The 20,291-nt window shown below is 44.1% G+C and overlaps 2 protein-coding genes across 2 annotated transcripts; both read left to right on the top strand.

Moving 5' to 3' along the window:
• Nucleotides 1-885: 885 nt before the first annotated feature.
• Nucleotides 886-12,109, top strand: LOC149525889 (maestro heat-like repeat-containing protein family member 2B). The gene is made up of 9 exons (XM_089776467.1): nt 886-1,016; nt 2,464-2,587; nt 3,971-4,080; nt 6,180-6,332; nt 7,544-7,698; nt 9,217-9,379; nt 9,823-10,019; nt 11,323-11,460; nt 11,669-12,109. The coding sequence occupies exons 1-9, from the start codon at nt 900-902 to the stop codon at nt 11,784-11,786; spliced, it is 1,275 nt and encodes a 424-aa protein (XP_089632593.1). The 5' UTR covers nt 886-899; the 3' UTR covers nt 11,787-12,109.
• A 4,149-nt stretch (nt 12,110-16,258) lies between these two features.
• LOC149525890 (protein maestro-like) lies at nt 16,259-19,688 on the top strand. Its single transcript, XM_089776472.1, has 3 exons — nt 16,259-17,579; nt 18,438-18,593; nt 19,495-19,688. Exons 1-3 carry the CDS (start codon nt 17,385-17,387, stop codon nt 19,642-19,644), a joined length of 501 nt encoding a protein of 166 aa, XP_089632598.1. The 5' UTR covers nt 16,259-17,384; the 3' UTR covers nt 19,645-19,688.
• Nucleotides 19,689-20,291: the final 603 nt, after the last annotated feature.

Below are 20,291 nucleotides of genomic sequence, written 5' to 3' on the forward strand. Positions count from 1 at the left end.
TTGGTAGCACTCTTAAATAGGGCACAGGACACATTCTAATGTGGAGCATGAGTGTTTGGAACAAAGATATACTATATTGCACACTTCTCCTTATCTTTCAGTGCCTGAAACAAGAGTTAGAAAGTTTCTGATTGTGAAGGCAGTGCAATCTGCTCTCAGTGATCAGAGTGCTACGGTAAGATTGTGTGTGGAATAGTGGTATTGCTGTTAATATCTGGGAAGTATTTCACTCAGTGGAGAGTCTGGCAATGAGACACATTTTTAGGCTGAGATTATTAATAGGGTTTCAATTAATCACAGTTAACTAAAAATTAATGCGATTAAAAATGGAAATTTATTAAATATTTTTGTGGTTTTTTACATTTTCAAATAGATTGATTTCAATTACAACACAATGACAAGTGTGTACTATGCACTTTATATTATTTTTATAACAAACATTTGCATTGTAAAAATGACAAAAGAAATAATATTTTTCAATTCATCTCATAGAAGTGATGTAGAGCAATCTCTTTAGCGTGAAAATGCAACTTACAAATGTAGATATTTTTTGTTAACCGTAACGAAACAATGTAAAACTTTAGAGTCTACAAGTCCATTCAGACCTACTTCTTGTTCAGCCAGACACTAAGACAAACAAGTTTGTTTACATTTATAGGAGAAAATGCTGCCTTTTTCCGAATTACAGTGTCACCTGAAAGTGAAAACTGGCATTTGCATGGTACTTCTGTAGCCAGTGTTGCAAGGAATTTACATAACAGATGTGTTAATCATTTGTACTTCAGCCACTATTCCAAAGAGATAAAAGCAAAAGCAAAAGGACTCTCATATCCTGTCTCATATTGCATGCAGAAGAGATAATAATAACTCGTGCATAATCTCTACCCTTGCAGGTGAGGATGGCAGCTCTCCATTTTGTCCTGAAGCTGCTCAGTTCAGGAAGTGTGGAGAATTGTGCAGCAGGGGATATGGTCGCCTATGTATTCAGAGAGCTCGATGTGTCCACCAGAAATCTGGTAAGGAGAGTTCTTAACACTTAGGACTCAGTTCTGCCATTCTGGCATGCTGATTGTTCCCCTTGACTTCAGTGGGAGCTTTGGATGCTCAAGGATGCAGCTGGACTGAAGGATTAGAGCTAGAATCTGATCAGTGATATTCGTGTAAAGCCAGGGTAATGCCCCTGACTTCAGTGGCATTATTTTGGATTTACACAAGTGGAACAGAGACCAGAATCTGATTCTGGATATTTACATCTGACAGTGCGACCTACATTCCTTAGACCTCGGGCAAGTCAGTGAAAATTCTGACAACACAATCTTTCAGTGAAATGCTCTTGTATAAGGAAGCACATCTTTTTTATAAATAGACTCTTGATACAATTGCAGTGCCGCTTGTTAAGTTATTGTGGTCACACATAGGTTGCCTGTGTCAGTGTCATAGATGCATTCCTATACTCTCAGGCTGTTAAAGTTGAAGCAAAATGCAGGACAATGTAGCACTTTAAAGACTAACAAGATGGTTTATTAGATGATGAGCTTTCGTGGGCCAGACCCACTTCCTGATCTGAGGAAGTGGGTCTGGCCCACGAAATCTCATCATCTAATAAACCATCTTAAAAAAAAATAAAAATAAATAAATCTTGTTAGTCTTTAAAGTGCTACATTGTCCTGCATTTGCTTCAGCTACCCCAGACTAACACAGCTACATTTCTATCGCTGTTAAAGTTGAATTTCTATTTCTATTTAATCAGATAAGAACATAAAACATGAATGGCCATTCTGGATCCCCCAGACAAATGGTTCATGTAGCCTGTCTTCTGACAGTGGTGGGTGTTATATGCATCAGAGGGAACAAACAGAACAAGGCAATTGTTGAGTGATCTCTCCCCTGTTGTCCAGTCCCAGCCCCAGGCAGTCAGAGATATAGGGACACCCATATCATGCATCTCTGATCATCTTATATGGCTCTATCATACCCACCTGTAAGCATCTCTTTTCTAAGATGAATGGTCCCAGTCCTTTTAACTTCTCCTTGTATGACTTGTCCCATATCCCATATCATTTTTGTTGCTTTTCTCTGAACTTTTTCCAATTATAACCTAACTTTATTTAAGTTGGAGGACTACAATTGCTTGCAATATTCAAGGTGTGGGTGTACCATGGATTTGAAACAGTGGCATGATGATATTTATCATATTATTATTCATCCCTTTTCCTAGTGGTTCCTAACATACCATTAGCATTTTTAACTGCAGCTCATGTTGAACAGATGTTTTTAGAGGACTATCCACAATGACTCTGAGATTTTTCTTGAGTGCTACAGCTAATTTAGACCCCATCAATTTGCATGTACAACAAGGATTATGTTTTCCAATGTGCCGTACCCAGGTACAGTAATGGAGTTCACAATAAGGAAGGCAAATAATAGCCGGAGAACTTTCATTCTTCATTCTTTTAAAATTAGCCTCAGGAAACTTTTCATCACATTGGATCTCTGATTGGGCTGTTAGCACCATATACCTGTGCTTCAGTTACGACATCGCGTCAGAGGGTGGTTGACTGTATCAACTGTCTTCTCAATATACAAGGTGAGGAGACCATGAGCAGGTGTAAGTAACTCTTCACTTTCTTTCATTGTTGTAATGACCATTTTTTCCATCTGTAATTCTTTCTGTCTTGTTAGCGACACTTATATAACAGAACGATTGGGGCCTTGTAAGTACATTGCTGGAAGAGAACTGCACAAATAATAAATAATCTGCAAATATTAGAGGGTGGACAAAATACAGCACACAGGCCAGATCTGCCCTTCTCCCCAGAATTTCTGTCTGGAGCGCTCAGCTGATTAGCAAGCATGCCAGCAGCATGTGTTCAGCTGCCCCTCTCCGACCTTGCTCCATCCTATCTGCTGCTAGTGGTGTGTGGAGGGGAGGTGAGCAGGGAGACGTGCAGAAGTCAGGGTGACCCCTTTGCCCCTGTCATCATCTCTGCAGAGCAGAGTTTGGGGAGAGGGACACATACAATAGTGCTGCTCCACTCTGAAGTATGGTGAGTAACGGAGTGCCTATCTAAAGAGGCACTGTTTCTAAGATTTCTCTGGCAGCCAGCATGTCCCTCTCTCTCTCTCTCTCTCTCTCACACACACACACACACACATTGTCTCACACACACTCTCTCCCCCGCCATATGCCCATATGCCCCCGCTCTGCAGAGTGGGGTGGGGAGAGGGAGATGACAGAGCAGGACAGCTTTCCCTTAAAGAGACAGTTCATGATTTAGAAGTGAGCGAAGATCCTGGGTTTCCTACCTAAGCTTTTGGTCAGCCCCATCTCTTTTACAATGAGAGTTCAGTGGAGGGATTCTCCTCCAAATCAGAACCTCAGATCAATCTACATGAGTTGTGCTTGACTATGAGATTAGATTTAAATACTGAGAGCAGAGTGGCTACTGAAACCAGATATACAGAGAAAGATGCTCCACACAGAATACAGTGCCTGTTTAATCCTGTATGAATCACAATGAATCACATGCCATTACTGTTAACTTTCAGACATAGGGGCTACATCCCTTTTTCGGAGGGATAAGGGATCTTTCGGAAAAGGCTTAATTTTCTGCAAGATCAGCATCTAGACTGGCGCTTTTCTCCGGCAAAGCTCCGTGCCGAAAAAAGCTGCAGCCATTTTTATGCTAATGAAGCAGGGGAGATTTAAATCCCCGCTTCATTAGCAATTGCGATACGTCTAATTTACATCCCTTTTCCGAAAAAGGGATGTAGTCTAGACATAGCCTGACGGTAAAATTCTGACTCCGTTAAAGTCAATAAGAATTTCGTCATTGGCTTTAGTGGGGCCAAAATTTCACACACAGCTGGTAATAACATACCCCATAGATCCTCCTGTATGATTATCTATGGATCAGAGGTTCAGTTTTATTAAATGTTGCCATACTTTTTCTCCTTTTCTCTATCCTAGGTCAGTGCACTAACCTGGGGTCAGCAGAGGAGGAGCTGAGTTGTCTCCGTGAGGCACTAACAACTCCAGACCCTGAGGCTCTGTTTCAAGCATCTTCCAAAATGGCTAAGGTAACAAACACTAGGTGACTGTCCTAGTGGCTGTGCACCATTCATTTTCCCTTGTCCAGAGGACTGGAAAAGGGCAAATATAGTGCCCATCTATAAAAAGGGAAATAAGAACAACCCAGGAAACTACAGACCAGTTAGTTTAACTTCTGTGCCTGGGAAGATAATGGAGCAAGTAATTAAGGAAATCGTCTGTAAACACTTGGAAAGTGGCAAGGTGATAGGGAACAGCCAGCCTGGATTTGTAAAGAACAAATCATGTCAAACCAATCTGATAGTTTTCTTTGATAGGATAACGAGTCTTGTGGATAAGGGAGAAGCGGTGGATGTGGTATACCTAGACTTTAGTAAGGCATTTGATACAGTCTCGCATGATATTCTTATCAATAAACTAGGTAAATACAACTTAGATGGGGCTACTATAAGGTGGGTGCATAACTGGCTGGATAACCATACTCAGAGAGTAGTTATTAATGGTTCACAATCCTGCTGGAAAGGCATAACAAGTGGGGTTCCACAGGGGTCTGTTTTGGGACCGGCTTTGTTCAATATCTTCATCAACGATTTAGATATTGATATAGAAAGTACGCTTATTAAGTTTGCAGATGATACCAAGCTGGGAGGGGTTGCGACTAATCTGCAGGATAGGGTCACTAATTCAAAATGACTTGGACAAATTGGAGAAATGGTCTGAGGTAAATAGGATGAAGTTTAAGACAAATGCCAAGTTCTCCACTTAGGAAGGAACAATCAGTTTCATACATACAGAATGGGAAGCGACTGTCTGGGAAGGAGTACGGCAGAAAGGGATCTAGGGGTTATAGTGGACCACAAGTTGAATATGAGTCAGCAGTGTGATGCCGTTGCAAAGAAAGCAAATATGATTCTGAGATGCATTAACAGGGGTGTTGTGAGCAAGACATGAGAAGTCATTCTTCCGCTCTACTCTGCGCTGGTTAGGCCTCAATTGGAGTATTGTGTTCAGTTCTGAGCACCGCATTTCAAGAAAGATGTGGAGAAATTGGAGAGGGTCCAGAGAAGAGCAACGAGAATGATGAAAGGTCTAGAGAACATGACCTATGAGAGAAGGCTGAAGGAATTAGGTTTGTTTAGTTTAGAAAAGAGAAGATCGAGGGGGAACATGATAGCAGTTTTCAGATATCTAAAAGGGTGCCATAAGGAGGAGGGAGAAAACTTGTTCATCTTGGCCTATGGGGGTAGAACAAGAAGCAATGGGCTTAAACTGAAGCAAGGGAGATTTAGATTGGACATTAGGAAAAAGTTCCTAATTGTCAGGGTAGTCAAACACTGGAATAAATTGCCCAGGGAGGTTGTGGAATCTCCATTTCTGGAGATATTTAAGAGTAGGTTAGATAAATGTCTATCAGGGATGGTCTAGACAGTATTTGATCCTGCCATGAGGGCAGGGGATTGGACTCGATGAACTCTCAAGGTCCCTTCCAGTCCTAGTATTCTATGATTCTGTGATTGTTTTATGCTTTTGTGATGTCTTTCCACACTTGGAGCGAGCTATGGGAGTGAGGCATTCATGGGTAATCAGTAACATGCTTTTCATAGGTATATGCTATGAATGCCATGTAAAAAACAAACAGATTCCAGACAGTTGCATGAACATGCCCATGCATGTGCGCGCGCACATCCATCCATCCATCCATCCATCCATCCAGGGGGAAAATATGTGAGCGGGACATCAAGCTGAGAAACCAGTCTTGGCACCTTGTGTGTTTACCTGAACCTATATTTGTGTGCATGCATCTCTTTGCATATTTTTATATTTTGTGAAAAGATGTCATGTACATAATAGAATATAAACTGGAAATTTACATCCTGTTTGTCCCATACAATGTTGTGCTAACTGTACAACCTAAGATCTAACCTGATATTATTAGTGTAGAATAGAGATGTGGTAGCTAGAAAGATTAGAGAGAAAATTTTAATTGCAACTGCCTTGCCAGATATGAGCCCAATTAGCAATTTGCTGATGAATACATTATTTTCCAATACAGCTCTTAGGCCTCCTTTCTTAAAAGTACTGGAGCCGACTATCATTGCAATCTTTCCTGTTTTTGATCTGTCCACAGGTGGTTAGTAAGTACTTTCCCTCTGAACAAGCCACAGATTTTATTGAGGCCATACTGGATGGTATGCTGTCTGCTAGCCCCTCCTGTGCCACAGCAGCCGGTCTGTGGATGAAGATCATCCTGAAGGAGTGTGGAGGTGCCATGCTGGATGAGGTAAAATAGAAGCTGGAGAGGTTTTTCTGGCTAACCTGCAGGCTTTCAGATCTTTGCCATCATTTGCAGTGAACACAAGTCTTGCTGTTTCTCCCCCTGGGATTGGAAGTTAATTCCATCTGTGTTCCTATCCTGAGTCAGGCAATGGGGGAATCAACAGCAGAAGACAGAGATAATCTAACGGTACATCTGCACTAGCTCGTTAGTTCGAGCTCGGGAGTGTAATGAGGGCAAGCGGAGTTGCAAATGAAGCCCGAGATTTAAATATCCCGGGCTTCATTTGCATGTTCCCTGGCGCCACCATTTTTAAATCCCCCTTACTCCAAACTCCGTGCCCGCGGCTACATGCGGCATGGACTAGGTAGTTCAAATTAAAGATCCTAATTCGAACTACCGTTACTCCTCATGGAATTAGGATCTTTAATTAGAACTACCTACTCCGTGCCGCGTGTAGCCGCGGGCACGGAGTTCAGATTAAGGAGGATTTTAAAATGGCAGCACCCGGGAACATGCAAATGAAGCCTGGGATATTTAAATCCTGGGCTTCATTTGCAACTCTGCTTGCCCTCATTACCCTACCTAGCTCGAACTAACGAGCTAGTGTAGCCGTACCCCAAGGGAAAAGGAAGATGCTTGATTATTTGTCTATCTTGTTGTCACAGTTTCCAGCCATGAAAGGCTTGGAAAAATTAGACTCCGAGTAAAATGCAAAAAGAGAATATCTGGCCCCAAGAGACAAGCTAAGTGAACTACATCTTAGGGCCTCAGATAATGAGGGGTCTCTAAAAATACCCCCAAATTACTAGTTTTTACTTGCCTCTTTGCCTATGTACAGATAGATAGATAGATAGATAGATAGATAGATAGATAGATAGATAGATAGATAGATAGATAACTTTATTATTTCTATTTTCATTGTCCTTTCTGTTAGAATAATACATGTTTTTTTGGAAATGCAATGAGGCCTCTTTAACTTGACATAGCTTAGGGCCTCAGCATGTCTTAACCCGGTGTTGCAGCCAGGTATGGGCAGAGATATGCATAATGTTTGTGGGTTAAATCTATGCAGCCATGTCTAAATACTTGTTTTTTGAAGGGAGGATTTTCTACAAGAACAGCAAATTGCTAAACGACTAAATAAACGTTTTGGCTCTGCAGAATGAATGGAGAGAATGGAAAAGGGACATTTTTTCTGGTTTTATTCTGTCCAGGTGCCAGATATCCTGAGTAGAATATATAATTATATGCCTACCATCAAGCAGGGTAGCTTGAGGCAGTTCCTGGTGGAGGCAGTGTCCATTCTTGCTCACCATCACCTAGAGGCAGTGATCTTCAGCCTCCTCATCAAACCTCTGCCGATGGACAGGTATATACTGCTCCTTACAGTGTTCATTTTGGTAACCATGGATCCCACGGCTTCACTGGAAGATGTAAGGCTTCATTTAAGCCACAGACAGTTTGAGATAATTCCTAAAGGTTAATAGCTTGGGTCTTTCTGCAGAAAGGTCCAAGACCATGTCAAGGTGGGTGCAGGGAGAAATTAAGTTTCATTCTGTTTCCATTAATTAATAGTTGCTTTGGCATCCTAAAGACTTCCCTTTACTGGCATCACTGGAGTGGACTTTTGCCTCTCCAGACCCCTGAACTAACATCACCCTGGCAATTGCCAGTGACTGTTCGTTTTCTGGTAGCATGAAAGCTTCAAATCCAAATTCCTGGCTGATTAGCAAGGATAGGGCACCAGGCTTTTGGTATCAGGAAGGGTATGGCTGCTGGAATGGAGTTGTCATTCTTGGTACTTAAAGACAGGGCGGTAAGCATATCTATCATTTCATTCAAACATCCCTAGCTGAATTATCAGTCATCTGTGCTGGAATCTAAGAACATAAGAACGGCTGTAGTGGGTCAGACCAAATGTCCATCTAGCCCAGGATCCTGTCTTCAGACAGTGGCCAATGCCAGGTGCCCCATAGGGAGTGAACAGAACATGCCCATTCTGGCAAATAGAGGCCAGGGAATGCCATTTGTGAAGAGGTCATGGGCTAGCCACAAATATTTGTTCTCATAGTTGTACATCCAGTTAGTAGGAAGATCATTTTTCTTTCTTCAACTTGTCTCCCAGGCCCTAGATCTTTGGGCATCACATGCTCATGATTCCATATCTACTGAGAAGTAGGAAAACAGGAACTGTGATTAGAGCTCTGTGTCCTTTCCTTCTGAAGTCTAGCATTAATGGTTATGGTGCAGTAAGGCTAAGGTTGTGTCTATACAGCACCCTAAACTTGAAATAAGATGCACAATTTGCACTCCGCAAATTGCGTATCATATTTTGCATAGCCTATTTTGAAATGTGGCGCTTCTACACAGCACCAAATGTCGAAATAATGTGCTATTTCAAGCCATCCCTTATCCCTCATGCAACAAAGTTTATTGGGATGGCAAAATAGTGTGCCCATTATTTTGAAAAATATTTCAAAATAACGGGCTGCTTGTGTAAATGTGGGGTAGCTATTTCGGGATACCTCCAGGATCCCAAAATAGTCATGCACTGTAGAAATGTAACCTGAAATGTAACTTAACTTAGTTCTGTAACTAGAAACTCAATATGTAAAACATGAGGACCATATAAGGAGGACAGCACTCTGAACTTGCTCATCATAGGCAGGGCTTGACAAATAATACAATCTACTCATCCATGGCGTGTAGATTGTAACCTGGAAGAGCCGGGTTCGGGCGATCTGTGCATGCGCAGATCGCCGGACAGTGTGGCTGGTGAGCCCTGATCATAGTCAAGGAGAAAATGTGTTCTTTACTTGAATATGATGCATATAGTCAGAGCCACAAAAGTCTCCAGGGGTCACATATAACTTCTGTTAAATTGCAGTGACACCACTGAGCTGTGGAGATCTCTGGGGAAAGATCCCTTGCTCGCCCCTCAAGTCCTGAAGGTCCTAATAGAAAGAATAAAGACTCCAACAAGCCAAGAAGGAAGCATGACCTCAGAGACAGAAACTGACCTGCATTTAGCAGCTGCTGAACCTCTCACAGTAAGTTAGACGACAGACATGTATTTCTCTGCCTTGTGACAAACATGCTGATGGAAAGCTAGATGAGTGGTATAATATTGTCATATGGGCACTTCTTTTCTGAAGTACTGTTTCCTGGATTCCAGCTGTGCTTTCTGTGGAACAACAGATGGCAGATTTAGAGTATGTGGCTGATTCACTTAATAATATCTGGCAATTAGAAAGTCTTTGAATCAGATTTCTTACAGTGCTTTGCAAATGTTTTGTGCAACTCATAACATGCCTTGATAGGTCGTACACATTTTTACAGATATGGGACGCTAAGGCACACATGGAGTGAATTGCTCTCGGTCATTCATCAAGTTAGTGACAGGAGTGAGAATTTAGTCCAGCAGGTATCAGAAGGGGAGAGAGTGTGATAGTGTTAGGAAGAGACCTCTTCTTTTACCATGCTCTCCTTTCAGGCAACATGTGCCATCTTTGAAGTGGTGTCAGCATTGCAGTTGAGCAAAACTGTGCAGGAGCTGTTCCCGGAGTTGTTCACTGTTCTTCTGCAGCAGATCAGCCAAACCCTAGGACAAAAGATGCCTTTGCCCAGGATGAGCAGCCGAAAGAGGTTATTTAGAAAAGGACAACAACTACGTGAGGGCAACCCTTGCAGGTAATTAGAAGAAAGGGAGCAAAACAAAGAGAATCCCAGTCCATTTGTGTGACACTCCCCAGGAGTTCTCAGGGTTATGAGGCACCTTACCATCACCTGCTTTTAATATGAGAAAGTCTTGTTTGTGCTTGCTATAGGTCAGTTCCCTGAAACCACCAAGCTCTGGCAACACAAACACTACTATCTAGGCCTCCTCAGGCCTCAGTCTCTTTGTCCTCTCTTTCTGACTACAACTTAGAGAATCTCTATCAACGGATTCTCCTCTAAGAGAAGTCTCCCTGCGATTTACGTGCATCTCTCCACGAATCGGCTTTCCCCCATCTCTTAGTTTAAAAACTGCTCTACGGCCTTTTTAATGTTTAGTGCCAGTAGTCTGGTTCCACCCTGGTTTAGGTGGAGCCCATCCTTCCTGTATAGGCTCCCCCTCTCCCAAAAGTGTCCCCAGTTCTTGATAAATCCAAACCCCTCTTCCCCACACCATCGTCTCATCCACGCATTGAGACTCTGAAGCTTTGCCTGCCTAGCTGGTCCTGCGCGTGGAACTGGAAGCATTTCCAAGAATGCCACCATAGAGGTCCTGGATTTCAGTCTCTTTCCTAGCAACCTAAATTTGGCCTCCAGGACATCTCTCCTACCCTTCCCTATGTCATTGAGACCTACATGTACCACGACCACCGGCTCCTCCACAGCACTACACATAAGTCTATCTAGATGCCTCTAGCATTTTGTCTCTTTTGCTCTCTGTTTCCCTCAAACAGTCCTGTGGATGTCCCTTTAGGCAGATTCCTTATTAATGGGATAATAGGTTTGTTGATTCTATAGCCCCACTCTAGCCAGGCAATCAGGTACATTTCTATCCAATTAGGCTTTCTCTGGGGAAGCTAATTAGTACTAGTAGTTACCAGAGTGCTGACCCCAAGTACAAGCTCTCAGCACCCTGTCACATCTCGCTGGACATAGGGCCCCAAAATATCCATTAGTGATCACTAATCTCTCTGTGTCCCAGCTTTTGGGGTCTGGTTGTGTATTTTTTCCATATTACTGTACTGTGCTAGTGCCCATACACCTTGCAGATAGGAGAAAGTGACTGCAAAATATTGTCCATAGCAACACTAGTAATATGAGATGTATGAGACTGAAATACCTCCTGGAATTAAGTCCTTCCAAAAACAGTGGTCCCCAGGACACTGTCAATGGATGAACTGTCAATGAACAACAGACCTGACAAGTAACTGGGGTTTCCTGACTGCTTAGGCTGTGCCTTTCTATTGGTTACTACAGTTCTGTGCCTCTTTTCCCCCAGGCGTTCTATTGAAGCATTAGAGGCTGTGCTTCTCAAGGCTATGAATGAGAAGCTGATAAGAACTCTCTGGAAGCAGAAAACTTGGATGCTTCTTGAAAATCTGCAGACTCACCACGAGGGGGTGTGTTTGCTGGTGAGGTAAGAGATCTAGGAGACAGCACTTCATCCTCAGGGATCGGCAACAAATAGAGTGACTGACAGGGAACTTTCAGGTATAGCTTTGTGCGGGGTGCCCTGGGTGAGAAACACAGAGCTTCCATGCGTAGGTTTTAGAGTTGTATGGTCATAGCAGCTAAGCTATTGAAGTGCACAGTCTGCCCCATAAGTGGTTCCTTTTGTCTTCCAGGGTTCTGCAAAGATCTGGCCTAATAACAGTGGAGATCATACAGAGCCTCCTTCCCTGGGTAAATTCCCCATCAGAAAACCAGCGAGTCACCAGCACAGCTTTCTTTGCTCAGGTATGAGCAGTTCCACCATTAGGCTGTTATCTGTTGTTTACCTTTCTCTGAGGAATTGTACAGTTCAGTTCATAGGAATTAATTTTAGATAGTAGAATGTGTCCTTTATAAGGAAATCTCATAAGGAACTTCATTACACCTTTCTTAATCATTTTCTCTTTGTTATTTTTGGGGCCTATACCAGCCTAGCCTAGCTGCCTATTCTAGTTGGTGGTTAAGAGAGAGTGAGAAAGATATAGATAGGCTACGTCTACATTGGCAAGATTTTGCGCAAATAGGGTATGTCTACACTACAGCACTAATTCGAATTAACTTAATTCAAATTAGTTAATTTGAAATAAGCTAATTCGAATGAGTGCATTTAGACCTAAAAACTAATTCGAATGAGCATTTTGCTAATTCGAAATAGCATGTCCACATTGAGTGGACCCTGAACCGAAGTTAAGGCTGGCCAGAACCAGTGCCGTCAGGGCATCAGGTTAGGACTTAAGGTGTGGAGCTGCTTCCTCAGGCTAGCCGAGGGCTGTGCTTAAAAGGACCTGACCCCCACCCCGGACAGACAGTTCTCAGGATTCCCCGCTTGCATGTCTAACTCGATGGGGACATCAAAGCAGTCCTGTCTTGGAGTGCCCTGAATGCCCACACTCGGCACATTTCAGCACTCGACCATCAGCCCGTCTGCACTTGCCGCAGGCTGCCATCCGGGGGAGGTCAATCAGGGGGCTATCAGGATCCAGGAGGCCCTACAGGAAAGCTTCCACCCCGAGGAGCCCGCAGAGCCACCCCAGTCCTCCCCATCGGGGGCTCGTGCCCCATTCCTCTCTCACCTCCTTCCACTTACCCTTCCCGAGCCCCTTCTTCCTGATGTAAAAAATAAAGGACACGTGTTCAAAAATAGAAACTCTCTTTATTTAACAAAACTGGGGGTGGGGGGGATTAACCTCTGGGGGACTGGGAAAAGGAGGTGGGAGAGGGGAAGAAAGAGGGTGGGAGAGGGGAGGTGGAAACCTGGGAGGAGGGAGCTGGAAGGGGGAAGCCAGGGGAAGAAGGAGGAGGGGAAGTATAAACCTATGGTACGCCATATCTTCAGAACTGTGTACAGATGTGGTCTTCTCACCTCAAAAAAGATATGGCCTTGGAAAGGGTTCAGAAAAGGGCAAGTACAATGATTAGGGGTTTGGAACAGGTCCCATATGCAGAGAGGCTAAAGAGACTGGGACTTTTCAGCTTAGAAAAGAGGAGACTGAGGGGGGATATGATAGAGGTCTATAAAATCATGAGTGGTGTGGAGAGGGTGCATAAAGAAAAGTTCTTCATTAGTTCCCATAATATAAGGACTAGAGGACACCAAATGAAATGAATGGACATCAGGTTTAAAACTAATAAAAGAAAGTTCTTCTTCACACAAAGTTCTTCTTATAGTCAACCTGTGGAACTCCTTGCCACAGGAGGCTGTGAAGCCTAGAACTATAACAGAGTTTAAAGAGAAGTTAGATAAATTCATGGAGGTTGGGTCCGTGGAGTGCTATTAGCCAGGGGGTAGGAATGGTGTCCCTGGCCTCTGTTTGTGGAAGGCTGAAGATGGATGGCACGAGACAAATGGCTTGGTCATTGTCTTCGGTCCATCCCCTCTGGGGTACCTGGTGTTGGCCGCTGTCGGCAGACAGGCTACTGGACTAGATGGACCTTTGGTCTGACCCAGTACGGCCATTCTTATGTTCTTATGTTCTAAGCGCAGGGCTCAGGGTCGGGGGGTCTCACTGGAACAACTTGATTTTCATGCAAACCTGCTCCTGGGTTTGGATGTGGCCTTTGGTGGCCAGGCTGGCAGCTATCCTGCCCTAGACGGCTGCATTCCTGTGCCTAGTGTGGAGGTCGTGGACGCTGGAGGCCTCCCCCCCCAAACCTCGATAATGTCCACGATCTCCGCACTAGACCAGGCGGGCGCCTGCCTCTTGTGGCCCTGGGCAGGCTCCTAGGAGCCGCCAGCCTGGTCCTGGGAAGAGGCGGAGGGCTGGGTGGCAGCGGGTGGCTGGCTCATGCCATGCCAGGTGCAGGGTCTGCTGGCTGGGTGCTGGCAGGCTTGCCACTGGCACAGGCACTGTAGCCAGACCATGCCCCTTTAAGGGCTCTGGGGCTGGGAGAGGGGCAGAAAAGTTTCCCTGGTTTGGCCCAGAGTGGCCATCAGGGCAACATGATTAGGGTTAGCCTCCAACTAGTTCGAATTAAGTGGCTACACAGCCCTTAATTTGAACTACTTAATTCGAACGAGGCGTTACTCCTCGTAGAATGAGGTTTACTAGTTCGAATTAAGCGCTCCGCTAGTTCGATTTAAATTCGAACTAGCAGTTTGTATGTATAGCCGCTATTAAAGTTAATTCGAACTAACGGCTGTTAGTTCGAATTAACTTTATAGGGTAGACATACCCATACTTGTAACGCAAGAGTTTTTGCGTTAGAATATTTGCGCAAGAGAGAGTCTACACTGGCATGTGCTGTTGCGCTAAGAGGCGCTTTTGTGCAAAATCATCCGTGCCAGTGTAGACGCTCTCTTGCGCAAGAAAGCTCCGATGGCCATTTTAGCCATTGGGCTTTCTTGCACAAGAAATTAATGTGGCCTGTCTACACTGGCCTCTTGCGCAAGAACAGTTGCACAGGAGGGCTTTTTCCTGAGCGGGAGCATCATAGTTTTTGCGCAAGAAGCACTGATTTTAGACATTAGAATGTCAGTGTTCTTGCGCAAGAACTCCCCGCCAGTGTAGACAGGCAGCTGCTTTTGCGCAAAATCATGCCAATGTAGATGTAGCCATAGAATTTGAGTTACTAGACCTTTTCTGACAATTCCTAGGGCTAATACTAACCAACAGCTCCTGATTTTGGCCTAGCTCAGCAAATCTTCTAAATGAATCTAGTGTCCTAATACTATAAAATAAGCAACATACAAATACATTAACATCTATCTTAGATTCGCATTAATGTAGAATAATAGATTCATAGAACATTCGAACTGGAAGGGATCTTGAGAGGTCTTCGAGTCCAATCCCCAGCCATCACGGCAGGACCAAGCACAGTCTAGATCATCCCTGACAGGTGTTTGTCTAACCTGCTCTTAAATATTTCTAGTGATGCAAATTCCACAACCTCCGGAGGCAATTTATTGCAGGGTTTAACCACCCTGACAGGCAGGACGTTTTTCCTGCTGTCCAACCTAAACTTCCCTTGATGTAATTTAAGCTCATTGCTTCTTATCCTATCCTTAGAGGCCAAGGAGAACAATTTTTCTCCATCTTCCTTAAAACATCCTTTTAGAAACTTGTATTATCTGAGTACTTCAAAATGATAATGTAGTATCTGAGTGCCTCAAAACTCTTTAAAAGTATGTATCCCTACAATACCCCTGTGAGGCAGGGAAACACTATTAGTCCCATTTTGCAAACAGGAAACTGATGCACAGAAGGCCTAAGTGACTTGCCCAACATCATCTAGGAAGTCTTTGAGGGTGCAGGAAATTGAACTGGAACCTCCTAAGTCCTAGGCTGCTAACTACTGGAGCATCCTCCCTCTCTACAGCCTTGCTATAACGTCTGTGTCATATTTCACATTTACGCTAAGTCGCTATTTTAGAGGCTCATCTGGTGGTTCTAGGAATCTGTTTGTGCCCCAAAATCTTTCTACACCCCACCTAGGAAAGGAGTCACAAACGTGGGTTTTCAAGGTCTGCCTAGAGAGGCCTCATGAAAGCTGCCAGCTGGCTCAGATATATGGAGCTACAGGGCTTTATTAGGTCAGTTCCTTTCAGGAAGTGGAGGGCCAAGAAAGGATGCTATTCTCTGGCCAAACCAATTCACAGGGGTTTATTTCAGGCAGCATTTTCTGAAGCTGAATTTGCAGAGAGAGAGTCCTTACGAGCCTTAAACATATAATTAGAGGGAGAAACTGAAAGTGGCCCCATAGGAAGAACCCAAGGAAAAAGTAGCAATGAACTGAAATGAAGCAATGACTCGCTGCTATTTCTAGGTTGGAACCAAGAGTAGTGGGCAGGCCCAGGTTCCCCAGTGGCATAAACCCGATGAAGGGGACAGGGCTTATGGAGAGGTTGAACAAAGAACAGAATATAAAGGGTCCAGAGTTGGGGCTGAAGACCCTAGTGAGGGCAACAGGACCTAAAAGGCATTTGTTTGGACTTTGGGACTTGGCCAGAGGGCTGAGCCATGGAAGAAGACTCACTAAGATCGACTGGCAGGATGCACCTGGGCGAGAAAAGGATTGTGGTATCAAATGCAGTCACTGAGAGGCTCTCAAGGGATGAGCAATCACCCATTATAGTGCCTAAAAGGAAAAATCCATGTTTTTAACACAGTACTCATTCATATAGAATAATAAATTACAGTCTATTACGTGTCTCCTCAAATTATAGTCGCTATCTTAATGAACATATTAGAGCTAATGGACATGTTGATTTTATTTCAGCTAATGACTGATCCCATACTCAGGGAGAAGAAGTTGCTTAAGTGTGTCTTACACAGCTTAGAAGAAAGGTTACAGGACAATAACTGGATTGTCCGTCGAATGGCTGTAAGAGGCCTGGGAAATGTAGTCTATGGGGCACCTGAGAAGGTAAGATAGAATACTGAATACAATGCAGCATAACTAGAGAAACTAAAGGAAACAATTGCTCAGGATTTACAGAGGCCATGCACAATGCACTAGGCCAACTTCTGCTCTCTCATACCCCTGTAACCTCTTTGCAGTCAATACACAGCAGGTTGGTTCCCTTGGTAAGCTGGGCATAAGGAAACAATATGTACTTAATATGATCATATGTAAATGTATACTCCTAGGAATGAAGAGTGTAGGCCATACTTCCAAGATGAGAGATTCTATTCCAGGAAACAGAGACACTAAAAAACTCAAATCATGATAGATAATCAGCTGAACGTAAGCGCCCAGTACAAAGCTGTGACCAAAAGAGCTGAGGTGATCCTCGGAGGCATAGACAGAGGAATTCTGAATAAGAATAAAGAAGTTATTTTACCTCTGCTTATGGCACTGGTGTGAGAACTGTTAGAATACTATGTCAGGATCATGCCTGCAATTCAAGAAGGATGCTGATAAATTGGAGAAGAGTCACAAGAATTTTCAAAGGGCTAGAAAATGTGCCTTTAGATTCAATGGGGGGGAGGGGGGAGAGGAATGAAGCTAAACTAATTCAGACTGATAGTAAGGCATACATTTTAATGGTAATTTTAATCATTGGAACCATTTACCAAGGGTTGTGGTGGGTTCTCTATCAGTAGCAACTTTAAAAACAAGATGGGCTGTTTTTCTAAAAGAGGTGCTCTAGTCAAACAGACATTATTTTGGGGAGGTTCTGTGTTGCGAAGGAGGTCACAATGGTCCCTTTTGGCCTTCAAATCTAAGTAATTAGAAATCTAATAGGATTACATAGGTGTAATATGGCACAGAGTTTGGCTTATTGTAGCTAGTACCTGATGTAAAATATAGCTATAGGTCACTAGGGGGCAGATGAAATTCCCACTGCTTCATAATTGCTAAAAAAACATATTAGAAATGTGGTTAGTGGAAAGTGTTTTTTAATGTCATATGTCTGAACAGGTGAAAAAGTACAAGAAGTTTCTTCTGGAGACACTGATCAGGACTTTAGAAGACACTTACAGTTTTGAAATCACTGTCGAATGCATGAAGGCACTGGCCAAAGTCCTGAAAGAGCTGAAAGGGAAGGACATAGGTTCTTCCTTCAGAGACCTCACCATACAGATCCGGAAGTACTTCGATAATGTACGTGAACAGAAGCCTTCAACCCCAGTTCAGCTGACATTGATGAGGCTCCATTTACAATGCATGATGTGTCCTCACTGGGCATTGTTCATGTCAGAATGAAGTGATTTTAGGCCTTAGGGAAGAGATGTGTTTTATGGCGGAGCAGAGAATTAAGAAAATGAGGATGCCATCCCTGCTCCTTCAGTCTCACCCTTCTGTTCATCTTTATTTCCAATGAGAATGGCAAAGGAAGTATGAATACTAGATTAGGTAGCTGCATAACAAGGAAAATGGGCATACAGGGTGTAATAGACTGTTTTGGGCCTGCTCCATACGATTTTTATGTCACCTGGTTGAAATTATTCCATTTTGCAGAGAAGTTTGAGATTTCAAATTTTGGTTTTGTTCCTATTTGGGGGACACACACCCCCAGCCCAAATTTCAAATCTCTTTGTGAAACAGTAATACTATTCTCAACCCAGCTCTACTGGGAGACTATGCTGGAGACAGGGAACCTGGAAACACTGGGAATTAGAGGTGCCAGGGTACACATTTCCTGGCTCCTTGTCAGCCTGCCAGACAGGCTGTTCTGAAGGTGAGGGCCAGGAAGCCCAAGATCTCAGTTAGCCTGCTAGATGGGTCACCAAGAAGCTGACCAAGTACCCCTACTTGGCTTCTGGAAGAATTTTGTCAAAATTGAACTGTCTTCAAAGTATTTTGAAGAATCAACACATTTGGCCCAAACTTGATTAATTCCAGTTCTTCTAAACTTCTGTAGTTGGAATCACTCTACTCTAATGTAGAAGAGACAGCTGTGCTAGATACATGATGTGGTTATCTCTTCGTTACCAACCTGTGTGGCTTTCTTGGCTATAGAAGGACAACACTCTTCGTGCATTGGCCTTTGTCCTGTTTGGTATCCTGGCCGGCTCTGCAAAGAGAAAATGGAAGGACTATTTTGCCAAGCAGGTTAGACAGAGCTGGGTCACGCTTCTGCTGCACCTGCAAGATCCAAGCCCTGAAGTTTCAATGGTAAGAATGACAGTGACTTAATTACTAAGCAAAAAGAATCTTCCTCCTGATGCCAGGGGAGCTCTGCTATTCCTTCCTGCAGTGGAGACCTAAATTCTTCCCTCAGTTCATTGCCCTCCTTTGGAGTCAATCCCAGACAGGCTGGTCCTTAGCAGCCAGGGTTGTCTCACTGGAGTTCAGGATAGGTCATGGGTCTGATCCCAAGAGTTCATTCCTGCCTATCTCTGCACCCCACGTTCCTGCCTCCCCACAACAGAGGAAAGATCACAGCTATGCCTAGTGAAGCAGCTTTCATAGCTACATCTGTTCTGAAAAAACATTGCTGCTATCTCCAGTTTTCAGTATTATAAAATCATAGAACCATAGGTTCCCTAGGTAACCCATTCCAGTGCTTCACCACCTTCCTAGTAAAATAGTTTTTCCGAATATCCAACCTAGACCTCCCCCACTGTAGCTTGAGACCATTGCTCCTCATTCAGTCATCTAGTACCACTGAGAACAGCCTCTCTCCATCCTCTTTGAAATCCCCCTTCAGGTAGTTAAAGCCTTCTATCAAAGCTCCCCTCACTCTTCTCTTCTGAAGACTAAATAATCCCAAATCCCTCAGCCTCTCCTTGTAAATCATGTGTTCCAGCCTCCTCATCATTTTTGTTGCCCTCCGTTGGACTTTCTCCAATGTATCAACATTTTTTAAGTAATGGGGTGCCCAGAATTGGATGCAATACTCCAGAAGTAGAATCCCTTTCCCCCTATTAAAGTCATGCTGGCATATTTTCTGTCTATTACTTCAGGGGAATCCCTTTTATTCTTGGGGTAGATGAGCAGTCAAGGACATGAGTTCCATTTGAATGAGCACAATACGTGTTATGGAACAATTCACTGGTGCAACCCTCTTTTTCAGGAGTGCAGAGCTACATTTCATCTCTGTGCCCCATTTTTGGGACTGAAGAGGCTCCAAACTATACTTAATGAGCATCTTAGTTGGAGAACCGAGCTGAACCCTGAGGAGCTCCAGATGGATATCTGCAGACACCTTGTGAGTGACCTATAGAATTATATGAGATTATTGACAGCATAGGCTTGTGATGTAGAAGCAGGGGGAATGTGTGATGGGCAATGTAAGTATCTATGGGTATGTCTACGCTACAAAGTTAGTTTGAACTAACGGACGTTAGTTCGAACTAACTTTCATAGGCGCTACACTAGCGCTCCGTTAGTTTGAATTTAATTCGAACTAGCGGAGCGCTTAGTTCGAACTAGGTAATCCTCATTCCACGAGGATTAAGCCTAGTTCAAACTTACTAGTTCGAATTAAGGGCTGTGTAGCCCCTTAATGCGAACTAGTGGGAGGCTAGCCCTCCCCAGGTTTCCCTGGTGGCCACTCCGGCCAACACCAGGGAAACTCTATGCCCCCCTCCCGGCCCCGGACCCCTTAAAGGGGCACGGGATGGCTACGGTGCCCGTGCCAGGTGCAAGCCTGCCAGCACCCAGCCAGCAGACCCTGCACCTGGTGCGGATCGAGCCACCCACCCGATGCCCCCCAGCCCTCCCCCTCTTCCCGGGACCAGGCTGGCGGGTCCTGGGAGCTTGCCCGGGACCGCAAAAGGCGGGCTCCCTCCTGGGCTAGTGCGGACATCGTGGACCTCGTCCACGATCTCCGCACTAGGCACAGGAAGGTGGCCGGCTAGGGCAGGAGAG

This window comes from Pelodiscus sinensis, chromosome 1 (genome assembly GCF_052426305.1).
Source record: "Pelodiscus sinensis isolate ZL-2025 chromosome 1, ASM5242630v1, whole genome shotgun sequence".
Lineage (NCBI taxonomy): Eukaryota > Metazoa > Chordata > Testudines > Trionychidae > Pelodiscus > Pelodiscus sinensis.